At 37.2% G+C, this 19,294-nt stretch overlaps 2 protein-coding genes and 1 long non-coding RNA gene across 3 annotated transcripts; 2 read left to right on the plus strand and 1 right to left on the minus strand.

Moving 5' to 3' along the window:
• The first annotated feature begins 1,731 nt into the window (after positions 1-1,731).
• On the plus strand, positions 1,732-2,849 carry percc1 (proline and glutamate rich with coiled coil 1). Its single transcript, XM_088007131.1, has one exon. The coding sequence runs from the start codon at positions 1,873-1,875 to the stop codon at positions 2,734-2,736; it is 864 nt and encodes a 287-aa protein (XP_087863257.1). The 5' UTR covers positions 1,732-1,872; the 3' UTR covers positions 2,737-2,849.
• Positions 2,850-4,938: 2,089 nt separating this feature from the next.
• pdia2 (protein disulfide isomerase family A, member 2) lies at positions 4,939-19,292 on the plus strand. The gene is made up of 11 exons (XM_014977440.2): positions 4,939-5,288; positions 7,224-7,430; positions 8,712-8,845; positions 8,945-9,082; positions 14,400-14,516; positions 14,596-14,721; positions 15,403-15,597; positions 15,683-15,803; positions 18,651-18,829; positions 18,908-19,081; positions 19,168-19,292. The coding sequence occupies exons 1-11, from the start codon at positions 5,021-5,023 to the stop codon at positions 19,222-19,224; spliced, it is 1,716 nt and encodes a 571-aa protein (XP_014832926.2). The 5' UTR covers positions 4,939-5,020; the 3' UTR covers positions 19,225-19,292.
• LOC148161018 (uncharacterized) lies at positions 10,191-11,362 on the minus strand. The gene is made up of 2 exons (XR_015765375.1): positions 10,769-11,362; positions 10,191-10,680 (listed from the first exon to the last, which is right to left on the minus strand). It is a non-coding gene; the product is annotated as an uncharacterized LOC148161018 (long non-coding RNA).
• Positions 19,293-19,294: the final 2 nt, after the last annotated feature.

Below are 19,294 nucleotides of genomic sequence, written 5' to 3' on the forward strand. Positions count from 1 at the left end.
CACTAACTGCTGGCTGCCGTTCTATGGGAGCAAGTTCCTCCTGTCTGTATGTCGACCATAAAATGGTTAAGAACATTTAATATACTGATTTTCCATAATTTACCTTATGTGTATAATGATGTGTAATGTGTTTGTTTGCTGAGGAGCGATCATAAGATAATGAAATAAATATCCAGTCTGTCATGACATCTTCAGAGAGAACCTGGTGGTTGTTTTATTTTCTTTTTATTTCTACAGCTTAAATGTTTCATTAGCTGAAAAATTACATATTTTCTGTAGTGTCATATCTTCCTTTGTGCTAGATATTAAAGTTTATAGCTAAAGAGTTGTGACTAGCTATAAAGTCATGAGCCATATTTCATACAAAGAAATATGGCTCATGACTTGCATATTAATGTATATAAACAAAAAAGACATCTTGTACAGCATGGAATGTATTGGTTAATCAACATCCATCCATCCATTTTCTTTACACCCTTGTCCCTTAGTGGGGTCAGGAGGTGCTGGTGCCTTTCTCCAGCTAACGTTCCGGGCGAGAGGCGGGGTCACCCTGGACAGCCCGCCAGTGTGTGGTTAATCAACATTTGTCTTAAAATATATTATATTTCTTTCCTGTAACCATGAAGTAAAAACCAAATCTGACAGTTTTTTGAGTGTGTGTCCATGTGTGTTTAGGTGCTTGTGTGCCTAAAAAGGTGTGCAATTCTTTGTTAGGCTCTCAAGTGCTGACATATTGCAGCTATTGATCTTTAGTCCTAAAATCAACACAGAAGCCTGGATACTGATGACAGGCAAAACCAGAGGAGTCTGGATATGCTGATAACATGCACACACACACACACACACACCATGCTCATATGCACAATGTTACACAGGTCTGGAAATATCTATCAAACCTTCTCTGCAAGATTTAATCAGAGGAGTCAAGTTCTTCAGAATCCTGTTAATGGACCTAAAAAAATCTGTTCAGTTTAATTGAAGCAGACACACATCTACAGTCTATTGCACCAAACCCTGTTAAACTATACTGAAGTTTGTGGTTGACATGGAAAAAAGTGTGAAAAGTTTAAAAGCCGAGACTACTTTAGCAAAAATCATTAGATGTTCGAGCTCTTTTAGGAAGTTGTCCACATTGTCCTTTCACTGCTTTATTTGATGATTCAGCATTAAACCACAAATGGCAACTAATTACTGCTTCACTGCAAGGCCAAGTTTCTCTGTAGGCTGTTTCTGACTTAAAGCTTAATTTTTAGAATTATATGCAGTCTTGTAATCCTTATATACTTCCAGTAAGGCCAGAAAAGGTTAGAAACACATGAAAGAAATTGAGTTTCCACATAAAAAGTATTGGTGGAATGTCATGTTTCAGGAAGTCTGAATCTGAGCAGACTGTGCAGTGTCACAGTGTAGTTTTCAAGGTCAAACAAGGGTCTGGGTGAACACAGTGACCACCCCCAGCCTCCTCTCGACCCCCTTTAGAAATCAACACAGCGGGTGATTGAATTTCACGCTCTTTTATCTTTTAACTAGCCTGATAACAGGAACGGAAAGAGCAATGATGAGCTTGTGTACACGTGTGTAAAAACTCTCCCTGGTCACTTAGCAGAGCCCCCATTAAGCGTGGATGTCCTCCCTGGTTGCCCAGTGATGGAGTAAACAGAGTGAGTCTGACCGATCCGGTACGCAAATATTTGTTTTAGGAAGGTGCCCCGGTCCGACAGAAGACACATGTCAGCTGCGGTATAAAAACAGAGACCACTGTCACTCATCAGCTCACACACAGGACCCGGGCCCTCTCCTCCAGGACACTCACTGCACGCAATCAAATCCAGCTCCAAGGTAGGAAAACTTTTTCACCCATTGCAGTGTTTTATGCCTCCTATATCCTTATACTTTTTCTTTTCTTCCTGTTTTGACCTCTACAGGTCTGGAGGTGACATGGCCACAGGAGTTATCAGGAATTTCCACATTCAGATCCCGGCTCCTGCCTACTTCCACACTTTCTTGCACTCTCCATACAAGAAGGATGAAGGTTGTCAGATGAGGGAGAAGCCACAGGAACGAGAAGATGAAGAAGATCAAGATGAAGAGGAGGAGGAGGAAGAGGAAGAAGAAGAAGAGGAATGCTTGGATCAGTTCATTGTGAATCCTGCTCAGAATGTTCTGGATGTGACCAGTCAGTTGTTGAGGTTTGCTGACCTCATCAGTCATGACGTCCAGCGGTATTTTGGCCGCTCCTCTGCGGATCAAGAAACTTGTGACATCTATGACGACTCTGTCTCCGTGGTGAGCAGCGGTCGGCTGCGTTACTATGACGACCTGCTGAGGATCGCAGGTGCGGAGACTCCAGAGGAGCAGGTGAACGGTGTGCTGGCTCCAGATGACAACCCAAGACGCAGCGGTTTGGGGCCCCTGGCTGACCTGTTCAATCACAGCGGCCTGGGTCGACTCAGGGTCCAGCCAATGATCAACAGGCACCTACCACTAAGTTTCTGGACTGAGCCAGTTCCTCGTTGCCCTCTGGTTAGCTTCACCATCACACCTAACATCACACACACTAGCAGCAGCTCACCTGGACAGACCAGTGACAGACACACACATTACAACCCGCTGATGCAGCACGGCATGACCGGCAGAGAGCCAGACTTCAGTGACCTGCTGGCCTACTGGGACCCACACCCAGAGTTCACTCACACACTGATGGACGACACACACGCAGAATTAAACACGCAGTAGCTGCCTGAAACCAACTTGGGTTCCGACCTCTGCAGCTGTTCAACAAACAGAAATGAACAGGAACAAAGCAGGTTGTTTTCTTCTCTTTGTAGTCCTGTACTCTGACAAGGAAACACTTCAAGAATGTTTAGGATAGTTGCCGTAGAAACCATGCTTTAATTTTGAAGGAAATGTTTCTTTTTCTGATTATTTCAAAAACTGATTCGCCTTCGGAGCACATTTCATTAAGGATGCACCGATATGAAAATGAAAATGAGTCCTCATATCGATATTAATTTTATACCTATTATTTTCAGCTAAGGTTCTTTCAGAATAGAACAGAAGATAATTTATTGATCCCAAGGGGAAATTGCTTATTTGTTGACAAGGTACCTCATCTAAGGTATTAAATATTAATAATATAAATATAACCATAATGTTATAATATTATAGATCAGTGTTTCTCAACCCTGGTTCTCTCCGCCCCCCCCCCCCCCCTGCTCTGCAGGTTTTAGATGCGCCTCTATTCCAGAACAGCTGATTCAAATGATTGCATGACCATCAGGTGCTGCAGAAACCTGTTAATCACCCAGAGATACAATTCAGGTGTGTGGCAGAAAGGAAACACCTAAAACATGCAGGACAGGGGGGGTGAGGGCCACGGTGGAGAAACACTGGTTTAGATTATAGTTTATAAAATGTACATACCTAAGAGTGATGAGATAATTCAATATGACTGAATGTAAATAAATAAATAACAAGCATGCACATGGAAGCATGTTAATCTATAAATAATCTAGAAATGAATGCAGAGTAAATTAGATTTAAGTAACTCAGACTTAGACATTGTAAAGTCTAATGGCTACAGGCAGAAATGGTTTTCTGTGTTGCTCTGTGATTCACTTTGGTAAAATGAGTCTGACTGAAGGTGCTCCTGTATCCGGCCAGCATGGATTAGACTCATTGTCCAAGATCACCTGCATCTAATATACTAATATAAATGATAGTCCAAATAAAATGTGCATCCTTACATTTCATGCAACAAACCAGCATTTGTAAGCATTCTCCCAGTTGGTTTTAAGCTTCAGCTCTTCACCTTTAGAGCACAGCAGTGTTGTAGTGGTGCTAGATCAAGAGTGCGGGTGCCATATCTGCACCAGCAAAGAGTCTTCTGGTGAAGCAGTTGAACTGCTGAACACCTGCTGGTTTATCCGTTAAAGGGTTACATGAGCTCGAGACTCTTTTACTCAATCATAGTGATCCTGATCACTTTTTCTTTACAGTTTCTACATTTTTTTCTGTTTTCCTTTGGACCTTGACTACTTGTTCACTTGTTTTTATTCCATTTCCAGAGATTTTGAAGCAATTAACGACCAACAAAGCCACCTCAGAGTGTGGATGGACTTCATACTGTGTCTACACAATACACACATTACTTTTCAAAAGTATTCACAGAACTAATGTGGATTTCAAGGTTTTTGTTGATTTATGTCTCTCTCAGTTTTGCACATGTAGAGGCTGAAATATCTCTAGATATCTCTGGAGTCTCATTTAGATTCAGGTTTGTGCTACTTGTTAGTTTTCATCCCTCACTCTGTACTTTTCATATAGACCAAAAGGTTTAGTTATGGTCTCTTCCTGTCACTCTATTGGTCAAACCTGCTGAGTTTATTAATGACCGGTCTGATGTATTCAAGGTGCCACATAACATTCCAATAAAATATATTGACTATGTTGAAGTAAATAAAAACTAAATATATAAAAGGGAAATTGGTGGGAATACCTTTCATAATGTATTGTACAAAAAAACTCCACCTGAATCTATAGTTCCTGCCATTTTCTTCTGCATCCAGGTCCAACAGATTGTTTAAACTCTACCATAATATATGTTAAAGAAAAAGCTAACTTTTCTCCCACCTTTACCATTGAGTCATTTTTAGGTAAATGAGGTTTTGATAAGCACCAATAAAACTACTTATTGGTGCTTATAAAATATCTGCTCAGTAAATAACGTAAATATCTGCTCAGTATTAATTAAAAACATGCCAACAAATGGGAAAAATATGACAAATGCTGACATTTAATAAATTCTGTGGTTACTACTGTTTATGAACCAAATCAATATCTTTACATGGCATGATGTGATTGGCTCCAATGAGTCCTGTGAAAGCGCAGCCTCTGATTGGACAAGAGGGAAGACCAGTAACGTTCTGACACACACACTCTTTGTTAGATAAAAAAACGTAGGATAGGTTCTCCCTCACCTGAGCAGAGGTGACAGAGCAGGTCACACACACACAGAGACATGAGAACACACAAGCTATGCATTGCTCTGCTGGGCCTGCTGCTGCTGGGGTCCTTCAGCATTCAGGCTGGTGACCCCAAGGATGACCCCAACAAGGCAACGGAGGCATCATCAGCAGAGACATTAGAGGACACCTCAGAGGAGACAGACAAGAAGCCAAAGAAGGAGAAGACAACAAACATAGAAGAAGAAAAAGACATTTTGGTTCTACACATCAACAACTTTGACAGAGCTCTCAGCGAAAATGAGTTTTTACTGGTTGAGTTTTGTAAGTAAAAATATAATGTCAATATTCTTATTATTAAGCATAAGTTTAAACAGGCAGACAGGTTGTGCAAGATGTGGTGTTTTACAGAAAGTTGGTAGAACATATGTTACATGTGCTGCTTTTTAATACAAAAACATTATTTGGTAACACTTTATTTGAAGGGGGGTGAATAAGACTGACATGACACTGTCATAAACATGAATAAACCTTCATGAATATTTATGACTGTTGTCATAAAGCGTCATTCGGTAAATGATGACACTTTTAATACAAAGTTGACATTATTCAAAATGTCTTTGTTATGACAACTTGACATTAACCAATAAATCATTACTGATATAAATTTGTTCTAAAAGTATTACTGATTGCACTTTAAAAATTAGGTAACTTTATGTTATTAAAGATAAAGTTTAAACAGTAATGATTTATTGGTTAATGTCAAGTTGTCATAACAAAGACATTTTGAATAATGTCAACTTTGTATTAAAAGTGTCATAATTTACCGAATGACGCTTTATGACAACAGTCATAAATATTCATGAAGGTTTATTCATGTTTATGACAGGTGTTATGTCATGTTTATGACAGTGTCATGACGGTCTTATTCAACCCCCTTCAAATAAAGTGTTACCCATTATTTTAAAGGAATATTGATCTAAAATTAAAAACAATGAATGGCTTCAAAATGTCACAAGGATACCTAAATATAAAGCATGACCATTTCTTAAAAGAACTGAAATATTTCTGCTAATAAAAGAGAGAAATAAAGTTGAGATAATCATGAAATATCACCTAGAGCTGCAGGATTACATTATTTTATCACACACTAATCGAGGATTTCCTCTGGTATTTTATATCCATAACCCTGAGGTACTATGTAACAAATGGAGAAATGTCCCCACACATGTCCTGTCAAGTCCAGCTGTTGTCCTGCTGAAAAGCTCCCACACATGAGCTCAGCAGGACAACAGCAGAGGGAAAAAAAGAGTAGTGAGGATAAGGTTGAGGCCAACCACCGCTTCTGCTATCAGCAGCTTATTTCCCTGGGAATTGAGGGAACGGTAGCAACAGGACAGATAATGCTTCCAGTCAATGTTCCAGTGAATGGCAGGCAGAGAAGCCAAAAATTGTATTCAAGTAAGAGTAGTACTTCTTCAACATATTTCTACTCAAGCAAAAGTAAAAAGTAGCCATCCAGTAAGAGTAAAAAAGTATTTGGTAAATAGTCTACTCAATTACCGAGTAACTGAAAAAATGATCAATCCTTTAATATTTAAAAATTACATCAGGCGGACCAAAATATAAAGTCAAGCAGAAATGTTGGTATCTTACGGACAAAAATAACAATAATTCATATAAATAACAAAAAACAAAATCAGGCAAAAGAAAAATTTTCCAACTCGGCTTCTTTCAATAAAAAACATATCAATCAATCAATCAAATTTTATTTGTATAGCACATTTCAGCAGCAAGGCATTTCAAAGTGCTTTACATAATTTTAAACAGTGAGAAAGAAAAAGAAAGTAATAAAAAGATAAAAAGAAAAGATAAAATCACAGCCTAACAGGACAAGGCCTCCAGCCTTGCAGCACCAGGCTCCGTCCGCCTGTTTCGCGAAAATATGAAACTTTATCAAAAACTGCAGGTCTGTGTCTGGTGAATTTTTGGTTAAAACATGTTGGTTCTTCATTCAATGGGTAGAGAGTCCAGAAATTTTACTCAAGCAAGAGTAGTGGTACTTCATAATAAAACTACACAGGTGAAATTAAAAAGTAGAGCATAGTAAAAATACTTCTTAAAAGTTTTATTTTTTTTTTATTATTTTTTTTTCAAAAAAGTTGCTCAAGTAAATGTAGTTGAGTAAATAACTACTTACTGCTCAACTCTGCTTGACAGTGTGCAATTGTGCTTCAAATACATGTATGTTTGTCTAAGATGCTCCCTGGTGTGGCCACTGCAAAGAGTTTGAACCGATTTACGCCGAGGTCGCAGAGAAACTGAAGGAGGAGGAAGCAGGGATTCGACTGGCTAAGGTGGATGCCATTGAGGAGAAGGAGCTGGCTGATGAGTTTGAGGTTGGAAGCTTTCCTACTCTGAAGGTGTTCATCAACGGGGACCGCAAGCAGCCACTGGATTACACTGGTAGAGATGCAGAGACATTTATCTTTAATAAATATTGTAGAAATGAAATGCAACCACTACAAGTATTCACAACTCTTATCTCAAGAGTTTAGGGCCACATCAATACTTGTGGCAGGGCGGATTTGGCCCCTGGGCCTTGAGGTTGACATGAGGTGTAGAAACTCTCATCTCATCAAACCATAAAACCTTTGAGAAATCTGTCTTCAGATCTGTCTTGGCCCAGTCTTGACGTTTCAACTTATGTGTCTTGTTCACTGGTGGTCAGGTTTCAGCCTTCTTTACCATGGCCATGTCTCAGAGCTCTGGGCAGTCCAGGTAGGTTGCAGTTCTGGAATATGACAGCACTGGAAGATAATGGGTTCCTGGTAGCTTCATATTTGATTCTTCTCAAATCTTTGGCAATTAATTTACATCTTTTTTTTCCTCAACATGTTTCTTGCAACCCTGTTGACTATTTTCAGCAAAACGTTTGATGGTTCTGTGTCAGAGAATCTGTGATGACACCCAATTTTCTCAATAGCTTAACAACTTCAACAGTGCTGCATCCATCTGAAAAACTTTTTGACAATTTTGGATTTTTTAGAATCACTTAAATCTTTTTTCTGGCTAACTGTTCTGCACACCTTGATATAGAGTGTTGATCGTCTTAGGCCCTACGCTCCCTCATTAAATAAATACATATCAGCCAATATGTATTTGTATTTGTCAATAAACATTCAAGTTTATACAGCGTGGAGTTGGAAAATACAAATAAAATGATTATATAGTCAAAACTAAAACTTCCCTATTAATTGTGCTCACAGTCTTAAGACCTGTTTAAGACCCCACACCATATAGTCTTAGATGTTTCTCTGTTACTGTAGATATGGTTGAAAAGGTTGAATTACGTCTTTAGTAAATTATTCAAGCTCTACAGTTGCATGTGTGCGATTTCAAACTTACCCATGTGTTGAACATCGTAAGTTTGTAGGGAAAACATGCAGCTGAAAATGGGACACTGGGAGGGATTCAAATCTAGGAGTTCACAGAAACTTATCCGATGACTGTGACTCAGAGAAACTCCATATGAAATACTAGAACCACCAACAAGGAATCTTAAAACTAAGGAAGGAAGTGAATATGAAAACCAACAATTGCCCAATCCTAAAATATTGACCAATGTCCCATGCACAGTTTGTGAAAATCCTACCTTTTCTACTCACCTATGCCATGTTTTTCTAAAAAAAAAAAAATAAAATCCCCACTTTTACTATTTATCTCATGGGTGTATCTGTTTTCCAGGTAAAAGATCAGTGGTGGGAATAATTCAATGGATGAAGCGTCGTGCCGGTCCTGGGACTTCAAATCTTGACTTTGTGGACTCTGCAGTCAAGTTCATCAGCACCCACAATATCTCTGTTGTAGGATTCTTCAATGTAGGTTTCATAAGGCATACTCAGCAATGCCTCAATGTCTCATGATAGAAGTCCATGTTTAAAACATCCATGTTGTTTCCTCTTGTTCCTTTTTTCCAGAGTTTGGAAAGTGAGTCTGCCAAGGTGTTCAAGGAGGTCGCTTTTGATTTGACTGATGTTGAGTTTGGAGTTACTGCAACTCCTGAAGTGTTTCAGAAGTACGAAGTGAAATCAGACTCAGTGGTACTGTTCAAAAAGGTATGGAAGATACAGACTCAACTGTCATCCATTGCTTTGGAAATGTATTGGTGTTAAAAATTTTAAATATCTCTGCAATAATGTTTTTATGTTGAATTATCAATCAGTGTAGATTCCATATTGTCCGTCTATAGTTCATTGGTAAGCTGCCCAGAAAACAGTGAAAAATTTGTTTTTTAAGAATTTATTTCAGTCAAAAACAGATCATTATAAGCTCTTCTACTTTGAAGAGATCAAACTTCAAACTTACCATAAAAACTCTCATTAAATTTAGGCACAATTAACACACAAAAACTACTCAAAAAATATATGTAAGAATGAAAATAACAAACCAAAGCTTAGCTGAGAAAGCAACTGAAAGTTTCTGAAAAGTGATTAGATTACATACTGAAAGTCAAAACGCAAAATACAATCACAACTCCACACAAAACTTTTGACTCCAAAGTCTTCAACGCCAATCTATGTTCATGAGGTAAAGATTTGCAGTGCAAGGTGATCAGAGTGGCCAGATCACCTCCTGGCCACCCTGAGAGGGATGTAACCCCCCGGCTACGTCTTTTAGACATGACCTGGGGTTCATGGTGAGATCCCATGAACCGACACATAACACAGGGAGTTAAAAGCTCTCAGTGATGAGCCCTGTCTGCCTTTAAATTAGACACAGTAGTAAATGCAATTTTAAAATGTAAAATTCCTCAACACTGTAAAAACACAAAACCAAAAAATACATTTTGGTCTAGTCTCTATGTCAAATATCTTAGTACACCTGAAATATGACAAAACTAACTTATAATTACCTTTACAGAAATATATAGGTGGTTGTTTAAAGTGAACTATTCCTTAATATTGATGTAAAAGTACACTGTAAAAAAAAAACAGAGCCTCAATTTACGGTAAAAAACTGGCAGCTGTGGTTGCCAGCATTTTACCGTCTTTTCATGGTAAAATTCTGGCAACCAAAACTGCCAGTTTTTTATTGTATTTTTAAAATACGGTAAAATACCGTATTTCCTAAAATATGATAAAATAAAAAATTTAAATGTGCTTTTGCCGTAGTAAATACGGTCATACTGCCTGAGGCATAAGTGAAAAACATAGCCAGACTGTATGATATATTGACATTTTATTGTAAAGAAACCCCAAAACTTTATGGTAAATTACCGGTCGCTGTTCTTACCAGAATTTTACCATAAAAATTACAGTTCAACACACAAGGAAGTGTAACTTGTCAGCATTTCTATACAGAAAGTTATAAAGAAAATTTATTCAAATTAAACAAAAAATACAGATTATGAGTAATCCACTTAAAGAAACAATTTCTGTTTAAAAATTCAGTTAAAAAAAGAACCAATTCTATTTTCTGTCCAGTTTCCTCACGGTGTTACTGAGATCTGGAAAACAAAACAAACCAACTAAAAAACAGTATGTGTCCATATAAGAGATAACATATTGTAGAAGAAAAACCGGTGATAAAAGGATTCTTGTTCTGGGTTGAGAGTCACAAGTCGCTGAGTTCAGACTTTGCTCAGGATGGTTGTAGTCTTCCCAGTCACAGGTTGAAATTGAGACTCACATGTTGTCAATTGGGTGTTTCCTCTCTGCTGGAAAACAAACAAAGCGAAAGTTAGAAAGATGCATTACATGAACATCTTATAAATGCACCATTCGCTTAAATGTTTGTTTCACCTTTGTTGACTTGCATATGGAGACTGGTACTTCAACCAGGCGGTGTGATCATTTCTGACTGAAAATTCAGTAGTTTTAAACTTTTGTTTGTTGTCGACAGGTGTTTATACAAAGCTCCGTCTTGGAGCAGCAATCCTTTTCTTCTTTTTTCAAATGTACGTCCCCAAACAAGAGAGAACCCTTGTAACATGTTAAACAATCTTACGTCCAACTTTCAATACACAAATTGACTTTAAAAGTTAAATATAACTGTTTTAGGCAATTTATGAGATAGATACTCACCATTTATCCGAGTCCCATGAAGGCCAATAAGTTGTCTTCAACCATTTATGTAAGTTACAATTCCTACAAGCTAGCAGAAACAAAGCTGTAAATGTGAACACTTTTCACACAGGCAAACAAATTGATACACCTGAGACAATTTATGCTATGTTAGATTTTCTCAGTCACTTTTGGTGCATTTCTCAAGTCATTGTTGGCATTTACAAAACAGTAAACACATTTCTCAAAACAATTCGTAGAAACAGCAAAAATAGCATTTGTTTGCTTGAAAAATCCTTAGTTCAGCTCTCAAAACTCTGTCAGTTAACATATCAGTAACTCAGAATAATAAGTTGTAATTTCTCTATGTACAGATAAGACAGTCAAATTGATTAGTCATGGGAAGAAACTACAAAATTCACATTTACGCTTTTGCTGTAATTTATTACATGCCATGGTGATTCAGAAAGAAAAATAGAAATGCAGAGAACAAAAAAAAAACGTAGAAAAGGAACCATAGGACAATCTCCTCATGGAAAACTGTACAGTGCTGTAGAAATTACATAATTACATTACATTTTAATTTCCATCATCATGCTGACAAAGGTTCGGAAGATTTAGGATGTATCTTACTTTTGACAGAGTGAAAGAATATAAATAATAGTTTTTACCACCTGTGTAAACTTTGCTGGTGAATGTTATAACACATGATATAAGTTTTATAACATGTGTTACCTTGTTTCATTTCTAATATAGGCCCTTGTGTCAGATAATCTAAGTCAATGTTAGAGAATAATTAATTTTTTTAGATTTACAGAATCTCAGCCTTCATAGCGGGGCTGAACCCGTATTACACCAAGCACTGTAGCTAATATTAGCTGGGAGTTGGACATAAATACAGTAAAGTAATATTCTAATCACAATATATACACATATATACAATATATAATATGTCCATCTTACTTGTGAAATGTTGTATGTGGAGCCCTCGCATCAATAATCCATCGACCAGAACAATATCCCTCAGTGCTGAGGCATCTTCTGCTGTTTTGGTTGAGCAAAGTAGGAGGGTATACCGCTCCAAGATGGCCGCCGTATTTCCTGCGCCGGAGCGGCCAATGCGGGGTCTACTCTTATATTATGTCTATGGTTTGGACTACAAAGACTGTAGTTCTAAACATGGCGGAACACTTTAATACAGAGGGCAGAGCAGGAGGTCAGAACTACAACATGGTGGAACACTCAGTCATTACAGAGGAGGCCTCAGCTGGCATTCAGAACTACTTCCTGTTTTGGGCTTCATACAGGTGGATTAACCAAACCACTGTTACACATTGGATTAGTGTGGCAATTTAAAATGAAGTTTACTGAAAGTTTCAACATAAAAGGCTGCATGTTCCTCTTAGGTCAGTGAACCACCGTAGGCGGTGGAATAATATTAAATAATATGAATATAATATAATATTAAATAACATTAAGTTTAATATTAAGTTTAATATAAACTAATATTTAGTTTATATTAAGACACATAAACTGAGCTGAAACAATTCCACAGAAACTGCAGCTCCTGTAAATGCTGTCAGGCATTTACGCATTTTCTGTTCATGCCTCAAGTTTTCACTGATTTCATAAAATGCTGTAATATGAAACTGTTTTTAAAAGTAATTCTTTAACTTATAAAGCTAAATTATCCCTGAAGGTTATTTTATAAAGATGTTAAAATTTCAGTTTTAGTATTTCTTTAAATGAAACAAGGGCACTTTTAGAAAACTTCCTCATGAATTTCACATGCAATAAAATCCAATCGAAAGGTAAAAAAAAATAAAATATTAAAAAGAATTGAGGCAATGACTTTCTCAGACAGGAGAAGCTAAAACTATTTTGTTAACCTACTGAATGTTCAGATGTGGTTCTTTGTTCCAAAGAGTTTCCTTTAACTTCCTCTATTCCTTTGCCTGAAAACGTTCATGATTGTTTATATTTATGTCTTAATATAAACTAAATATTAGTTTTTTTCTCGCAGCAAGGCAGCTCATTAACATCAGCACAAACATTAGCATTTCACTGCCCCCCCACTAGTGCACTGCCTTGCGCGCATTAGTCTTTTACCTAAAATAACCTATTAGTTAATGTTCTTACTTATTTACCATGTTTAGTATACTGAATGGAGTAAGTCAATGACATAGAACATGCTAGTGATGCCTCACATGCTACTGATACAATTCATGCTAACATTAGCATTTTGTCAAATTTTAGTTTATGCATTAATTTTAACACACTGAATGGTACAAGTACAGCTTAGTCCACATGCTTCTGACTCTCCACAGGTTATTGACTACATCGAAGCTTTCTTTAGCATTAATGCTAATTTTTAGCATCAGAACGCTGGGTCCAAACTGACGGGCACACTTTGGCAGGCCCCTTAAAATTACTGCAGGAATTTTCTAGTTATTCTTCCATCACTGTTAATGCGGCTCGTACCGCTGCGTTCCCACCCACAAAAGTGGTATCAAATCGTGCGGCTTGATGCTGAGAAGGGAGCTATTACTTTTATTGGGGATCGGAGTTACGATGGCGATGTAAAAAGCAAAAAACGAGCGAAATTTCCAACTGCCGAAACACAGAGTGTAACTGACACCAAATGCCGCTTTTATAGAGTGAGAAATGGAGTGGATTTTTGTCCCCATAATAATTTTTAAATCGCTCTCATACCTATAAAAATTGCTCTGTTGGTATGAAAGTCGGTCACGACGTTGATACGCATTCCTGCTCCCGTAAATTATATTCAAATAAATTTGATAAATAACACTTTTAATGCAAATTTGCTCTAAAAGTTGCATTAAATGTCCATTAAAAGCGCCAACTTTGCATGATTTTGTAAATTATGATAATTTAATGCAAAGTTGGCATTTTTAATGGACTTTTAATGCAACTATTAGAGCAACTTTGCATTGAAAATGTCATTATTTATCGAATGACACTTCATGACAACTGTCATAAACATTCATAAAGACTTCTTCATGTTCATGACAGGTGTTATGTCATGTTTATGACAGTGTCATTATGCACACCCCTTCAAAAAAAGTGTTACCACACATTTCAGTGACAATGCTTTTTTTTTTATTAATCACCAATGAAACTGGAAAGAGCTCACCATTACACGGCAGTTTGCACAACACAAGGTAGCAAATGCAGATTAATAACTGCAATTATTGCCACTTCTATTCAATTAAAAGAATTGCAATATTAAAATCACAGAGTTTATTCATTTTTTGCTGGTTCATCAGTTAATTGTCAGAAATTTATTTTAGCTCAAATCATTTTGTTCTGATTTGTTCAGTGTGATTAAAAGAAGTTATGTTTCTGGTAGTTTGATGATGGCAGAGAAGACTATGTGTGGTCAGAAGAAGAGAAATTAGACAAACACAACCTAACCTCCTTCATCAAGGAAAACAGCCTGGAGCTCATTATCCCATTCAACACTGAGGTAAAGCAGTCAGGCTTATCAACATGATTAGAAGTACAAATTTGAATCTATAATGAAAATATTCATGCTATGTTTTCAGGTAGCAGACAAGATCTTCGCTTCTCGTATCCGCCTGCATAGCCTGCTGTTCATCAACTCCACAGTGCAGAGTCAGCTGGAGCTGGTGGAGCAGGCCAAGGCTGTCGCCAAGGAGTTTAAGGGCAAGGTAAGAGCTGGGCTCTGTCTTTCAGCTTTTTTAATTGCGTTACACAGACATTAATCGGTTTGCCTTGGATTGTGTTAGAAACTGGACTACTTTGTCGAGACAAAGGAATAAGCCCACAACATGAAACTGTTTAAAGACAGATCTTCAGCAGTTAGTAACAGTATTATGTAAAAAATTGACTGTTTTTTGTTGTTTTGCTTTACATCATGTTATAATGTTACTCCCCCATCAAAAACATAGCTGCAGTGTTGCTTAGATTCTTTCATGAATGTTTGAGAAATCCTTTAGGCTAGACTTCAGACTAGCCAGCAGCAATTCGTAAACACCTGGTGGAACTGTGTGTATCTGCTGAACTCATTATATAAAAGTGCCAACTTTTATATAATTTCTCCATTCAGTTCTGGTGAAAACATTGTTAAAGCGTTAATAGAGAAGCCATGTTGTGATGACTTTCTGAAGGTGGAGTTTCAGAAAGAGCAGGAGTTTTTAAAGAGACAGGGGACCACAATCTTAAGATGTTAAATTACAAAGTAAAATTTATTTTAATTCATATTTAATGTTGTAGCCTTTTTATAACATCCAAAGGTAACATTATTACTTGATTGTGCTATAAAATGGTACTATGTGCCTGGAAAACACATCATACTGACAAAAACTGAACTTTCTGTGTGTGTTATCTAGATGTTGTTTGTTCTGATTGATGTGACACAGGCCCTGTCACATGTGCTAAATTATTTTGGAGTGTCAGAAAGCGACGCACCGACTGCAAGGATCATCCACATGGAAACACAGAAGAAGTTCAGTATTCCCTCTGGAGCTCTAACAGCAGATTCACTGTGGCTGCTGTGTCAGGAAGTTGTTGATGGCATTGCAATGGTAAAACAGATGCTCACCCACTTACTAAATGCAGCTATTCACCCATATTAAATCCAGTCACTTGTCTTGTCACTATGTGCTGCAGCCATACTATCGTTCTGAAGAGATTCCAGAGGAGTGGGACAAAGAACCAGTCAAAGTCCTGGTGGGCAAGAATTTTAAATCTGTGGCTCTGGACCCAGCCAAAAACGTCTTTATTGAGTTTTGTGAGTTAGTTTGTACCATATCAGCATTTTTGCATTTTTTTAATTTTTTTTACTAACTGCTCAAAACAGTTGGTTCAAATTACATATGAACACACTTCTGTTGCCTCATTATCATTTCAATATGGTGAAGAGAAAATTAAATACTTGTCAATTTAACTCATTCACAATTATGCAAGCATACATAAACTCTTACCTGATCTATGTGATGAAGGTCAAGGTCAGATTTATTCATATTGCACATTTGCAAAGTGCTGTACACAAACAGTAGGTAGAAATAAACAACAATAATGATAGACAAACACAACACATAAATAGATACAGTAAATAAAATATGAATGAATAAAAATGAGGAGAAAAAATTGCAAAAGATTTATACAAATAACTATAAATATTTAACAATAATAAATATCCCTGATGATATCAATCTTTCTAACTTTATATTTGATGTTTCATTTAGTTTTATTTTACTTCATATGTAAGTTAATATTACATTTTATGTTTTATTTTGCAACTTCTTTCAGTGCCCTTTCCTCCCCAGAATTGAAATACTATTGCAAATCTGTTCATATTTAATCATTTATCTGTACAAACCACTAGCTCCAGCACTGTATGACCTTATTACCAAAACCTCGAAATAATTTCCAAAATCAGTTTATTTAGTGAATCAGTAACATTTAATCAAGACTAAGCAGGTTGAAAGAGAAAAAGTGTTACATCTGTAAGCATTGGTTACTTGCACCTTCTTTAGTTTATTAATATTTGTTTATTTCTTCTCTATTTGAGAAGTATTGCTTTAAAGCAACACACTATGGTTTTAAGCGCTTCACTTTGCAGTACCACTAAGTGCCATCTTCACAACATGCAGACTCCAATAAAAGATTTTGTTGGAGTTGTTGCATTTTGTCCCTTATTTCTGGAAAATTAAGTGGAAATTTCAACATTACTCAGAATTTTTTGGCCATCCGTCCGTCCATCTCTGGTGGGATGCATTGGGGAATCAGAATTCTGGAAGCAAAAAGCAAAAAAATGTTGTAACATCCTCACAAGGTTGCATCAAAATTGTTGCTGAGTCAGAACTTGTTTTGATATTTGGCTTATGTAATTATTAATAATTTGATCAATAATTTATTATTGATTAAATTGTTAATAAAAATCTAAGTTACTTACTTAAATCAGGGCACCATCTAGAATTTCTGGAATAATAAGCCAAACTCAGTCTCTGGTGAAGGAATGAATTCAGACCACTGGCAGAAGAAACTCCACACAAGAAGGAATGATCACTGACACATTCATTTTGAATCAAGTCTGAGAGTTTATTAGCCCAACTTCACAGCTAAATTATTCTCCTTTCTTTAACTACTGGCATGCAATCTAACTAATTAACCGATTAAACAAGAAAAGAAAGGGAAAATCCCTTTTGCAGAACCATGAATGCAGCACAATAGTGGTGTAGGACAGAGGAACCCCTTTCCCCTGGCTAAGGAGGATCAAGATCAGAGCAAAAGGGAAGGAGGTCGGGTTTACTGTCCAGACCCAGAGTGGCTCAGCACTTTGAAACAAAGAGTGGTGAAACTCCACCAGTTGAGGGCTTACATTTAGGCTACACAAAGAAAATATGGTCTTAGACGACCACAAAATACACATCAATTTGAAATCAAGGAAAGAAGAGAAGCAGGAACAAGAGGGAGAAGAGAGTGGCTGAAAGTGAGCCAATGAATTCTAGTCATGCTAGCAACAAATGATAAAAATAAAAAAATATATAATAAAAATTAAAATAAAGTAATAAGAATACATATACATCAATAATAAATAACAATGAGCAGTGATACTCCTAAGGACACACATATTGCTCAGTACATTACTAAATATATATTCAACATGTAAAGCACACAGCTCTGGAGACTACCTATGAATTTTACTTTATAGTCTGAACCTCAGGCAGAAAAGACTTGCTGTAGCGTTTTTTAGCAGATCTGGGCTGCAGTAATCTTTGGCTCTGCTCCTCAGGCTGTCCACCACACTGAAGCTATCCTTGATAGCTTTGATCTTCTTCAGCATTCTGTCTCTCTTCACCTCTTCCAGTGGAGCCAGCTTGACCTTCACAACTGACCTTTATTAATCAGCAAAACACTAGTCAAGCATGCAATAGAATATAGATTTAAAGACTGATAATAATCACTCAGTCTATAGTCAGTCAGGTCAAAGCAATGTCCAAAAATTCAAAAATTGAATGGTTGGCTGGCGTCCCAGGTAAGTTTTCAGCAGAACCTCTGGTACTTTGAGGTGGAAAAACCAAGTAAAGTACCCTTCTCTTGGAAAAATGGAGAGGCTGTCACCAGCCTCTGCAGGCAGATGCGTCCAGAGACTTTCATGTCTCTATGCGTTGATACGCAGGGTACGCAAACTACTTTCTATAAGTTCTCCAATGAAGACTTCAAAGGCTTAGAAATAAATCTTCTTCCTGGCCAGCACGTTAGAAGAAAAGGACTTGTGTCTGAGTTGAATGTTGGCTCCAAAGACAAAAGCAAGATTCAGATCTTGTTTTTGTAGTGGGATCAGTTCATATCAGATCATCTCAAAGTTTTATTGCAGTAGAGTAGTTCAGCAGTGATGTCTCCAGCCAAAACATTTCTTAGGAATTAGATCTGATCAGTTCGTGACTAGTAAAAATGGATCCCAACAGACGTTAACAGATCATCTGAATTGAGAATTTTTGAGGGGTCATTTTTCTTAAACAAATAACCTCAAATATTTAAAAGAGAATGTTGCAGTGACTTAAATATTATACATTTCTATTATTTCTGCAGTTGCCTGAGTTTCCCTTACATCCTGTCTCTGTTTGCGTAGATGCTCCATGGTGTGGACACTGCAAAGAACTGGCTCCGATTTGGGACCAGCTGGGAGAGAAATATGCTGATCATGAAAACATCATCATAGCCAAGATGGACGCCACAGCCAATGAAGTGGAGTCGCTTGTCATTTCAGGATTTCCAACCATCAAATATTACCCAGCTGAAGGCAAAGAGGTAGAAACTCTCAGCTCACCACAGAGATGCAGAAGTCATACAAAATATCAACCTTTTCATTTTGCTCCTTTCACTCAGGTGGTCGACTACACGGGAAACCGAGATCTGGAGACATTTAGCAAGTTCCTAGATAATGGAGGAGTTTTACCACAGGAAGAAAATGGTGAGGACGATGATGATGATGATGATTATGATGATGGTGAGGAGAGCTCAGATGCAAAAGAAGAAGACAGCAGTGGTGATCAAAGCAAGGTTTGCTATTATTTCATTACCTCTTAGCCATTATTACTCATATTTAAAGCTGCAGTCAAACCTTTCTCTTCCCTCTCTGTTCTCAGGAAGTAGACGAGTCTGCAGAAATTTCTGAAAACAAGACGTCCAAAGACGAACTGTAATCGTGCTAAATGCATATTAAGGTCAAGCTATCTTCTTCCAATTTTCTTAGTAAAAGTTATACAACTTATG

The sequence above is a fragment of the Poecilia mexicana genome, unplaced genomic scaffold (assembly GCF_051168715.1).
Source record: "Poecilia mexicana isolate PSO_F unplaced genomic scaffold, ASM5116871v1 scaffold_1, whole genome shotgun sequence".
Taxonomy (NCBI): domain Eukaryota; kingdom Metazoa; phylum Chordata; class Actinopteri; order Cyprinodontiformes; family Poeciliidae; genus Poecilia; species Poecilia mexicana.

Coding starts and splice junctions, on each gene's coding strand:
- percc1 (XM_088007131.1), top strand. CDS start 1,873: ATGCCTCCTATATCCTTATACTTTTTCTTTTCTTCCTGTTTTGACCTC.
- pdia2 (XM_014977440.2), top strand. CDS start 5,021: ATGAGAACACACAAGCTATGCATTGCTCTGCTGGGCCTGCTGCTGCTG. Junction 8,846..8,944: donor CTGTTGTAGGATTCTTCAAT/GTAGGTTTCATA, acceptor CCTTTTTTCCAG/AGTTTGGAAAGTGAGTCTGC. Junction 18,830..18,907: donor ACCCAGCTGAAGGCAAAGAG/GTAGAAACTCTC, acceptor CCTTTCACTCAG/GTGGTCGACTACACGGGAAA.